The 12,131-nt window shown below is 40.8% G+C and overlaps 1 protein-coding gene across 1 annotated transcript; it reads left to right on the forward strand.

Annotated features, from left to right (window-relative positions):
- The first annotated feature begins 1,023 nt into the window (after positions 1-1,023).
- TLR8 (toll-like receptor 8) lies at positions 1,024-11,440 on the forward strand. The gene is given in 3 exon segments (XM_012657566.1): positions 1,024-1,031; positions 7,309-9,514; positions 9,517-11,440. Coding segments are annotated over 2 exon segments (3,111 nt in total). The 5' UTR covers positions 1,024-1,031; positions 7,309-7,314; the 3' UTR covers positions 10,428-11,440.
- The last annotated feature ends 691 nt before the right edge of the window (positions 11,441-12,131 follow it).

Here is a 12,131-nt window from a genome sequence, read left to right on the forward strand (position 1 = left end):
GCCGTCAGAGTTCCCAGAGCAGAGACAGGGAAGAGGGTGGGGTCCTGTACTCTACATACATTTTTTTTTTTTGAGACAGGGTCTTGCTCTATCACCTGGGCTTAGAGTGCAATGGTCCGATCATAGCTCACTGCAGCCTTGAACTCCTGGGTTCAAGTGATCCTCCCACCTCAGCCTCCCAAAGTGCTGGGATTACAAGGTGTGAGCCATCGTGTCCAGCCAACACCGTCCCTTGTGTTTTCTGTAGGGCAGTCGCCCCTGCCTCCGCTCATGCCCAAGGCTCTCAGATTCCACCTTCAAAGATAATAAATCTCAGGAGGGAGAGCGTCAGGAGGGGTCTAACTTCTCATGCAGATGTTCAATCAATCTACTGTCCAGGGCACCTGGCATGCCACCTTTCAAGGTGCCTGCTGCCTCCAGTTCCTGCGCCCTTCCTGGGCTCTGTGGTGCGAATGGACTTTCCTCTGGTTGACTTTAGGCATCAGCCTGCTCTGCTCTGCTCTGCCAACGACTGCTCATCCATCTGCTTTCCATCTTCCTAGACTTTGTAGATATCTCTCGTCTGCTGTTGTCTCCTCTTATGCCTTCTTTGACCTGGTAGGGTTCTATTCCTTTACGATCGCTTTAATGGGAGCCAGTCAACTGTCAGGTTCAACCAACAGAAGTCTCTCCCTCTCTCTCTTTCTCTCTCTCTCTCTCTTTCTCTCTCTCTCTTTCTCTCTCTCTCTCGTTCTCTATTTTATTTGCATAGTTGCACTTTTTTTCTCTATTTTATTTGCAGAGTTACCATTTCCCTAAGTTATTTGCAGAGTTGCCATTTCTCTATTTTATTTGCATATTTCTCTCTCTCTTTTTTTTTAAGATACAGGATCTCGCTCTGTCACCCCAGGCTGGAGTGCAGTGGCATGATCATAGCTCACCGTGGGTTTGAACTCCTGGCCCCAAGCAATCCTCCTGCCTGAGCCTCCTGAGTAGCTGGGACTACAGGCATGGGCCACCACGCCCTGCTAATTTTTCTATTTTTTGCAAAGGTGGGGTCTCACTATGTTTCCCAGGCTGGTCTCAAACTCCTGGCCTCCGCAATCCTCCTGCTTTGGCCACCCAAAGTGCTGGCATTACAGTCATGAGCCACCACAGCTGGCCTGGATGGCTTTTAGTCATTGGTTCTGCCATAGTGAGGGTGACTTCTCCTTGGTACCGTTCTCACTTGATCTGGGATCAGATTCTCTCTGATAGCCTTTTGGAGCCACAACTTTTGGTAGTCAGAGGCATGGGTATGGCTGAAAGGAAGAACTTGGCTGAGGAGATGCAGCTCTTGCTGGGCCTTTGGGCTCTGCCCTCTGGTCTAAGATCCAGCTGGATGGTGGGAGCTGGGGTTCCCTCTGCTGGGCTTTAGCGGAGCACCCTGGGACATTAGCATTAACAATCTATTCAAACTCTGTGAGGTCCTGCACGGAATATAGAAGGTTGAACAATCAGGGTTTCCTTGTCAACTTCTTTGCTAGCTACCCACTCACCATTCCTTCTCCTCCTACAACAAATTCAGGTTATTTGGAATTTGTCAACACGTGTTCAGTAATTTTCCATGGCCCATAATTTATTTTAAGTTGCCTTAGACTCTCCTGGAGGCCATTTTCATCCTGAAAGAACAGGGTGAAGCTCAAAAGGCCCCTCTCCTGGTCTCTAGCGGCCCCTGGAGGCTTTTCTGCTCAACTGCTCTGCTTTGCACGCGCTAGAGAGTTGCATTTGAGATTAGATGTTGAGGCCTTAACCTGAGGCTAGTGAGGCCACACAGGATGGCCCTTACCCTCTGGACCCACTCAAGTATCCACCTAAAGACGTCTCACCTACCAACAGTGCTCTGTTTAGCACTCGAAGGGAAGGGAATGGAATCTGGCCTCACCCTGACATATTCCTCCTCATAGACCTTTTCAAAAATTAATTTTTATTAATCTATAGTTAAAAATTGTCATAGAGATCTGACAAACACTACCTCAGCCAGATGATCAAGGTCTGCATCAACAGTGAAAGTCATGTTCATAGCATGTACCCTTGGTATGAATGGCACTTCACCTCTGTGGTCTTCCTCTCCCAAAGCCGTAAGGTCAGTCTAATCATGACAAAAACATCAGACAAGTCCCAGCTGAGGGACGTTCTACATACCATCCCCCTTCTGGTCTATGTTTTTCTCTGTAGTGCTTTCCCCTGTCTAACATTCTGTCTTTCAACATAGGTTCCAAAGGGACACGTATTTTAATCTGTTTTGTTCATTGCTGTGTCTGCAACTTGAAAACAGATCCTGAAATAAAATATCTGCTCAATAATATTTAATGAATGAATGAATATAGAATTGCCTTATCCTTTTAATTATTACATAGTATTTCACTGTGTGAATATAACCTAATTTATTTAACCAGATTACTGCTCAGAGGCATTTAGATTATTTTTAATCTTTTGCTATTGCCAACAACCCTGCATTGAACATCCTTGTATATAGTCATTTACATATGTGAGAGTATGTCTTTAGGATCTACTTCTAGAATTGAAAGTGCTGACCTCAAGTATATGTTTCCAATTTTGATAGACATTACATGTTGCTCTCCATCTTAGAGGTGGTACTAATTTAGACTCTTACCAGCAAAATATGAGAGTACCCATTTCCTCAGTCCTCACCCACACAATAGAATCCGTGAAAAATGGTATCACAGTGTAATTTTTTTGAGTGATGTTGAGTGTCTTTTCCTATGTTTAAGAGCTATTTATGTTTCCTTTTTATGTGAACTGTCTGTTAATATATTTTTGTCCATTTTCCTATTGGGTTATTTGTCTTCTCATCAATACATAAAAAGTCTTTACATGTTAAATGTATAATATTTATATTAAGTATGTATTAAATAATAACAGATTGATGAAACAGAGCAAAGAGTTTAGAAATAGATCCAAACACACAGAAAAGTTAGTATATGACATGGGAAGCATATCAAATCAGTGAGCAAAAGATTATTCGATAAATGATGTTGGGGCAACTAAATCTCCATCTAGAAAAAAAAATAGTCTTGGTCTACATCTCACATTTTATGCCAAAACAATTCTAGTGGGATAAGATATTTCAGTGTAAGAAAGTAAAATCATAAAATTACTAGAAAAAAAGGCGAGAAAATTGTTGTTAATAGAACTAAAGTATGGAAGATCCTTTATGCCTTACACTGCCCTGAATGATCTCATTCATACCCATGGTTTTAATTACCACGACTCCCAGATTCATTCTTCTATCAGAACTCTCCTGTGAGTTTTCACCCATATACACAACTGCCTACTGGACATCTCCACTTGAATATCATAGACTCAACTCAAAATTAACATGTCAAATTTAATTGCTAATATCCTGCCTCCCCAAACAATCTTCTTTCTCAGAAGATTGTCACTCATCCATCCAGGTGCTAAGATCAGGAACCTGGAAGTTACTCTGAATGCCTTCCTCTCCCTCACAAACCCCAACCCATTTAAACACCCCTAGCTATGTCTCTCAAATGGACCTCCTAAGCACCTCTTGAATCCATTTCTCTCTTTCTCCATTGCCAACAATCTAGTTCAAGTTCCCATCACCTCAAGAGTTCTGTGCCCTCTTGCCAGTGACCACTGCAGAATCAATTGAAGCATGGTGCCACCCTGCTTAAAACCTTCAAAGGCTCACATTACTCCTCAGATAAAAAATCAAAATCTACATCTACTCTTGGGGGACAGGGAGATTGGCGAGATGTTGGCCAAAGGATCCAAAATTTCAGTGCAACAGGAGGAATGAGTTCAAGAGATCCATTGCACATCATGGCAACTATATTAATAACAAGTTATTGTACATTTGAAAATGGCCAAGAAAGTCCGTGTTAAGTGTTCTCACCATAAAAAAGTGATAAGTATGTGAGGTGATACTTATGTTAATTAGCTCAAGTGAGCTATTCCACAATGTATACATATTACAAAACATCATGCCATGCACCATAAATACATACACTTTTTAGTTGTCAGTTTAAATAAATGATTTTTTAAACCCACTCTGTTCTTTTCTCGAGTCCTTGGCTTTCTTTTAGTCCCTTCCATTTATGTGCTCAATAAGACGAGGACTTAAAAATGTCCACTGAACGTGGTGACATGGAGATACAAAGAACTTCAGCAACATGTCCACCTCTTATGTGCCATCCCGATCCTCCGGGCCCTATCTCTTACTCTGGGCTCTAGCGTTGCAGGCAGTTCTGTGCAGGCTTCAACCAGCTTTGAGAACTTGAAACCTGATGTGCCTTTCTCAGGCCCACACCAATCTCTCTGGATTCCTAGACCAAGGCTTCTTTGAAGGCGTAGCCTGGAAAATTCACAGGAATAGACTTAGAGCCTTTGCACATGCTGCTCATCTTGCCTGGAATATTCCTTTGACGTCTTAGTTGTGCCTTATACATGCCTATTCAACCTTGAATCACAGCTCAGGTTTCATGTCTTCAGGGAAGTCTTCCCTGGCCTCCATGAGTAGATCTCTTTTTAGGCTCTTACAGTATCATGTACTTCTTTGTGACATCTCGCAATGTTACCGTGTTTAAGTCATGTCTGTTTTAACCAATAGTCTGTGAGCCAGTCCATAAATTGTGAGTGTGACCAAATAGACTCCCCAGGCCACCCACTAGCTAATTAAGGCAGAGGAGAGTTGGAAAGTGACTTTCAAATCTAGCAATGTTCAGACTTGGAAATCACATAGGCTTAGTTCTGCTTAGGTGCCCAAGCAAATATAACATTGCCTGGGACATTCCCCCATCTCCAAAGTTCCTCGAATGCCTGAGCTTCATTGTCCCCTTGGTGTGCCTGTGTCTTCCAGTGCAGATGTTGACCTTGAAGACCCATGGCTGCCTCTGCAGGAGCTGCATGTTTTCAAGCCATAAATCATCTTATAGCCCATATTTTCTAGACGTATTAGTTTTCTTTTGCTGCACAGCAAATAGCCCCAAATTACAGGCTTCAAACAACACCCACTTACTAGCTTAAATTTCTGTAGGTTAGAATCCAGGCAGGTATGCCTGAGTCCTCTGCTCCAGGTCTTATAAAGCGAAAATCCAGGTGTCGTCCAAGCTAGGCTCTGGGTAAAAATCCATTTCCAAGTTCATTCAGATTGTCCGGTGATTTCAGTTCCTTGCTGTTGTTGTAAGAACTGACACCCCCGCCTCCCCTATTTCCATGCTAGCTGACTGCCTTCCTTGTCATGGGGCCCCATCTTCAAGCCTGCAATAGTGCATCCAATTCTTCTCATGCTCCCTATCTATCTGACTTTTCCTTCTGCCACTAGCCAGAAAAAAACTCTCTGTTTTTAAAGACCCATATGACTACATTAGGCCCATCTATGTAATCTCCTACGTGCCATATAATATAGTGTAATCACAGGAGTAATACCGGGAGACAAAATTCATGGGGCCCATCTTAAAACTCTGCCTACCACACCAGGTAAAAGCAGGGCCTTCTTTTAGTATGAGTTAAACATTAAGCAGCAACGTCTTGATAGTGCTGTATTTGGAAATAACTGCAAGCTTCTACTAAGTGAGGTATCCCAAGAATGGAAAGACAAGCACCACATGTACTCACCATCAAATTGGTATTAACTGATCAACACATAAGTGCACATATAAGAATAACATCTATTGGATGTTGGGCAGGGGGGAGGGGGGACGGGTATATGCATACACAAAGAGTGCAATGTGCACCACCCGAAGGATGGACATATTTGAAACTCGGACTTGGGCGGGGGGGCAAGGGCAACATACGTAACCTAAACATCTGTACCCCCATAATATGCTGAAATAAAAAAAAAAAGAAAGAAAATAACTGCAAGCAATTGAAAATGCTTGGGAGTTCTGCTCTACTTTAATTTTCATCTCATGAGGAGCTGGCTTTTCTTGGCTGTTACAAATGGGCAATAATTATTGGTCCTCTGAATAATCAACATCCACATAAAGACCTTTTATAACATAGTAAAGGTGTGATATATAAGGGTGGTAGTTCGCCAGCCCTAAATTTTAGAATTTCAAAAGAAGGAACTTATCTGGTTTAACTCACAATAAAGACATGAGTTGGGCTTTAGTGAAAAATCTAATTTAGTAGAAGTTGGTCTCTGTATCCTGTGAAATAAGATCCCGAGAGTTCTCTTAATCACAACTTTTGATCAAACCAATCACATTAATGTGTTTATTGCATTGCCTGGTTACCAAAAGTAATACATTCAGCCCTCTACTTATAAAGAAACAGTCACAGAAAATGAGGCACTCTACTAAAGCACCATGTTTTCCTTACAGAAGTTTTAAAATTAGCTAATGAATAGCTATAAATGCCAATGTTTGCATGATAAGGGACATACAAGTAGTAGTCATTCCACAAACAATTTTTTGAATGCTGTCTACATTTCAGGCACTGTTCTGGCACAAGGATTTCAAAAGGAGATTGTGTAGCGTGATAGTTAGTGGTTAAAAATATGATTTTGGAATCAGATTTGCTCAAGTCCCAGCACTACAATGTGCCATCCTTCTGAAAGTTACTTAAGTCTCTAAGTTTATTTTTTCATCTGCAAAATATGGATAATAATAAAACCTACTGCATTGTGTTCCTGTGAGCATTAGTGTGGGTAAGGAAATGTTTATGAAGCACTTAGCACAAAACCTGACAGTTTGTTTGTTATTACTATAAGCTTTAGGTGCCCAATTTCCAGTCATGTAAGGAGATAAGAGAACACAATAAATACATATTGCCACAGAGGTATAGAAAAATTGTGGGAAATACCAGTGAGAGATATGGTTATATAGATAAGGTGGAGATGACTCTACCTTGAAGATCTTGGATGACACCATATTAGAAGTTGGATCTGAACTCTCCTTGGGGACTGGCCAAAGTTTCATCAAGAGTTATGCCCATAGGTTGATGCTATAACTATATAGCTTGTTAAGCTATAGACTTAGTATGAACTACAGCCATGGTCCAGCTCAGACTCATTATGGTAGTGGGGCATCTTGATTAATGGCCTCTGCAAAAGTTTTCCAAGTCTTCTCATCATCATAATCACAGGTAGCTTCATCTTCAACTTCTTTTGGCACCATTAAGCTGAGCACAGTAAAAATGTGAAATCATTCTGAACCTAATTTGATGCAACTTATCTAATTGTTAAGAGAATTCACACTTCAAAACTCATACAAGCATGGTACAGCACTGTTAATTTCATTATGAAACGCCTGGCAAATAATACTGCTGCCCTAATAGTGTGCTTCCATTCTTGATTTTCCTTAGGAAAACATGTCCCTCCAGTCTTCAGTTCTGACCTGCCTTTTCCTGATAATCTCTGGTTCCTGTGAGTTCTTCCCTGAAGCAAGTCATTCTAGAAGCTATCCTTGTGATGAGAAAAAGCGAAATGACTCTGTTATTGCAGATTGCAGCCATCGTCGACTGCAAGAAGTTCCCCAAACAGTGGGCAAATATGTGACAGAACTGGACCTGTCTGATAACTTCATCACATACGTAACGAATGAATCATTTCAAGGCCTACAAAATCTCACTAAAATAAATCTAAACTACAACCCCAGTGTACAGTACGAGTATGAAAATCCTGATATGAATAAAAGTGGCATGACTATTACAGACGGGGCATTCCTCGACCTGAAAAACCTAAGGGTGTTACTGCTTGAAGATAGTCAGTTACTCAAAATACCCGCTGCTCTGCCAGGGTCTTTGAGAGAACTTAGTCTAATTCAAAACAATATAAATGGGGTAACTAAAAATGATACTTCAGGACTTACGAACTTGGAAAGACTCTATTTGGGCTGGAACTGCTATTTTAACAAAGTTTGTAATAAAACGCTTGACATAGAAAATGGAGCATTTGAAAACCTGACTAACTTGAAGGTGCTGTCACTATCTTTCAATCCTCTTTTCCACGTGCCACCAAAACTGCCCAACTCCCTACTGGAACTTTATCTGAGCAATGCCAAGATCGAAAAGATCAGTCAAGAAGACTTCAAGGGATTGACAAATTTAATAGCACTAGATTTAAGCGGGAACTGTCCGAGGTGTTTCAATGCGCCGTTTCCATGCACACCTTGTGATAAAGATGCTTCAATTCAGATACATCCTCTTGCTTTTCAAAACCTGACTAAACTTCAATACCTAAACCTCTCTAGCACTTCCCTCCGGGAGGTTCCTGCAACCTGGTTTGAAAATATGCCCTGTCTGAAGGTGCTGCATCTTGAATTCAACTATTTAGTGAAAGAAATAGCCTCTGGGGCATTTTTAACGAAGCTGCCCCACTTAGAAATATTTGATTTATCTTTTAACTATGTAAAAACAGAATATCCACAATATATTAATATTTCCAACAACTTCTCTAAACTTTCGTCTCTCCAGGCATTGCATTTAAGAGGTTATGTGTTCCAGGAACTTAGGAAAGAAGATTTCCAGCCACTGATGGGGCTTCCAAACTTAACGACTATTAACTTGGGTATTAACTTTATTAAGCAAATTGACTTTACTCTTTTCCAAAATTTCTCCAAACTGAAAATTATTTACTTGTCAGAAAACAGAATATCACCCTTTGTGAGTGATATCAGGCAGAATTATGCAGACAATTCCTCTTTCCAAAGTCATATCCTTAAACGACGCTCAATTCATACTGAGTTTGACCCACATTCGAATTTTTATCATACGACCAGTCCTTTAATAAAGCCACAATGTACAGGCTATGGCAAAGCCTTAGATTTAAGCTTGAACAATATTTTCTTTATTGGGAGAAAGCAATTTGAAGGTTTTCATGACATTGCCTGCTTAAATCTGTCTTCAAACGACAATGCTCAGGTGTTAAATGGAACTGAATTTTCAGCCGTGCGTCAAATCAAATATTTGGATTTGACAAAGAATGCACTAGACTTTGATAATGTTCATGCCCTCAGTGACTTGGACAACTTAGAAGTTCTAGATCTCAGCTACAATTCACACTATTTCAAAATAGCAGGAGTAACACATCGTCTACAATTTATTGAAAATTTAACACAGCTAAAAGTTTTAAACTTGAGCCACAACGGCATTTATACTTTAACAGAAAAGTATAATCTGGAAAGCAAGTCCCTGGAAGAATTAGTTTTCAGTGGGAATCGCCTGGACATTTTGTGGAATGAAGATAATAGGTACATCTCCATTTTTAAAGGTCTCACCAATCTGACACGGCTTGATATATCCTTTAATAGACTGACATCTATCCCAAACGATGTGTTCAGTAATTTGCCCCACGGTCTCACCGAACTACGTATACGTGATAATAGGTTAAATTTCTTTAACTGGACATTACTCCAGCAGTTTCAACGGCTCAGCTTGCTTGACTTACATGGAAACAAGCTGTACTTTCTAACTGATAGCCTGTTTACATTTCCATCCTCCCTTCGGACACTGCGGCTGAGTCACAACAGGATTTCCTACCTGCCCTCTGGCTTCTTTTCCGAAATCCGCAGCGGGTGCACCTCGACTTAAGTTTCAACTTGCTAAAGATGATCAACAAATCCACGCTTCAGACGAAGAACACCAATTTATCTCTTTTGGAACTACATGGAAACACTTTCAACTGCACCTGTGACATTGGAGATTTTAGAAGGTGGATGGATGAAAATCTGAATATAACAATTCCTAGATTGACAGATGTCATTTGTGCCAGTCCCGGGGATCAGAGAGGGAAGAGCATCGTGAGTCTGGAGCTAACAACTTGTGTTTCAGATACCATCGCGGTGGTGTTATTTTTCTTCTCATTCTTTATCACCACCATGGTTATGTTGACCGCCCTGGCTCACCACTTGTTTTGCTGGGATGTTTGGTTTATCTATCATGTGTGTCTAGCTAAGGTAAAAGGCTATAGGTCTCTTTCCACATCCCAAACTTTCTATGATGCTTACATTTCTTATGACACCAAAGATGCCTCTGTTACCGACTGGGTGATAAACGAGCTGCGCTACCACCTTGAAGAGAGTCAAGAAAAAAATGTTCTCCTTTGTTTAGAAGAGAGGGATTGGGACCCGGGATTGGCCATCATCGATAACCTCATGCAGAGCATCAACCAGAGCAAGAAAACAATCTTTGTTTTAACCAAAAAATATGCAAAAAGCTGGAACTTTAAAACAGCTTTCTACTTGGCCTTGCAGAGGCTAATGGATGAGAACATGGATGTGATTGTATTTATCCTGCTGGAGCCAGTCTTGCAGCATTCTCAGTATTTGAGGCTGCGGCAGCGGATCTGTAAGAGCTCCATCCTCCAATGGCCTGACAACCCAAAGGCAGAAGGCTTGTTTTGGCAAAGTTTGAAAAATGTGGTCTTAACTGAAAATGACTCACGGTATAACAATTTGTATGTTGATTCCATTAAGCAGTACTAACTGATGTTAAGTCATGGCTTCATACCATAATAAAAATGCAAAGCAATGACCTTTCTGTCTTAGTTAGCTATTGCTATGTAACACATTACCCCAAAACTTAGTGGCTTAAGACAATACACATTTGCTAGCTCACAGTTTTCGTGGATCTGGTGTCCAGACACAGCATAACTGGGTCCTCTGCTTCAGGGTCTCTCGGAGGCTGCAATGTAGGTGTCAGCCAGGACCACAGGCATCTCTGGGGTTGGGATCTACTCCCAAGCTCCCACCCAGGTGGTTGTTTTCAGGATTCAGTTCCTCCTGGGCTATTCGCCAAAGGCTGTTCTCAGTTCCCTGCCATGTGGACCTCTCTCACGAGGCAGGTTCCTTCATCAGAGCCAGCAACAGAGAGAGAGGCTGCTAGCAAGATGAGGTCACGGTCTCTTGTAATCTAATCAGTAAAGTGATATCCCAGCCTTTGGCCATATTCTATTTGTTAGAAGTAAACCACAGGCCCTGCCAGCTCCATGGGAGTGACCACCTCAGTCCAGGTAAAGCAGGTGAAGACCAAGATGGTGGGCTGCTATTACCTCAGTTGGTCATCGACCGTTTTCCCTGGACTGCCATCAGGGACAGCCTACCATCTTGATCATAGATTGTGAATATCAGGAGATGGGGAACTGTGGGCCATCTTAGCAGCTGGCCTAATAGACCTTCTTTTCAATATCTAAGAACTTTTTCCACTGTGACTAGTAGTTCTGATATTAAGCTACTGTTTAGATTTATCATAAATCTGTGGCTACATGGTTATATTATGCTGTGGTTGCATTAGTCATTTTTACAATTACTTGTACAAATATGGGCTATAATATTTGACTTCTAAGGTTTAGATGCCTTTGAAAGGCTGAGAAAGATAGTTTTTTAAGTGTCTTTTACTTCTTGATCATTTTTTAAAAGTATGTAGCTAAATTAGAAGCTTTTGGAGTATTTGTTAAATGCCATTGTTGTAAATCTTTAAATGAATGAATAAAAATGTTTCATTTCACGTAATGAGTGTATGATAAATATATGGTAGAGAAATAGGTCTATAATGTAAAAGACATTACCTTCTATGCTGGGTTTTTTTGAGAATTTTTTTTTTTAAATCTTTGGTAGAAATTAAAGAGGAAGCAGTTTTCATGAAGTTTTAAAATTAAGATAATTTTTAATAGAGAAATTAATTCTACCTTAATTTCCTACTCAGAAAACATAAAATCAGAATGCCTAGCTGTTGGTAGCCATTATGCAATTCTCCCAAATGAAATAACTTTGGCACCCCTTACTACCTCTGCCACTCTCATAGTTCATCTGCATCCGTCCATAGCATCCTCTACCCAGTATAGGTATGAATCTTGAGGCATCTTATGAAATTTACCTGAGAATAATTGAAAATTATCCAAGCACAAAAAAATAAAGTCCCTTCAGAATGAGAAGAAGAAAAACCTCCAATCACTACCCTTCCTGAAGTACACCCTCTTAGTTAATCTTGCAGGATGAGTTGTCTTTAAATATGTATTTCTAAAGAACTGGCCAAAATGGTGTGTCATGGTGTTATTGAATATGGACAGAGTGGAAATCAGCACAAGTTTGCCAAGGACAATTTAGTTTTGTCACATTGAACCCTGTTTGGGGACCACGATGAGTTTTTAGGAAGATATTTATGCTTGTGCTTGTTGAGGCATAGTGACA

Source organism: Propithecus coquereli, unplaced genomic scaffold (genome assembly GCF_000956105.1).
Source record: "Propithecus coquereli isolate 6110/MARCELLA unplaced genomic scaffold, Pcoq_1.0 Scaffold548, whole genome shotgun sequence".
In the NCBI taxonomy this organism is placed as follows: Eukaryota; Metazoa; Chordata; class Mammalia; order Primates; family Indriidae; genus Propithecus; species Propithecus coquereli.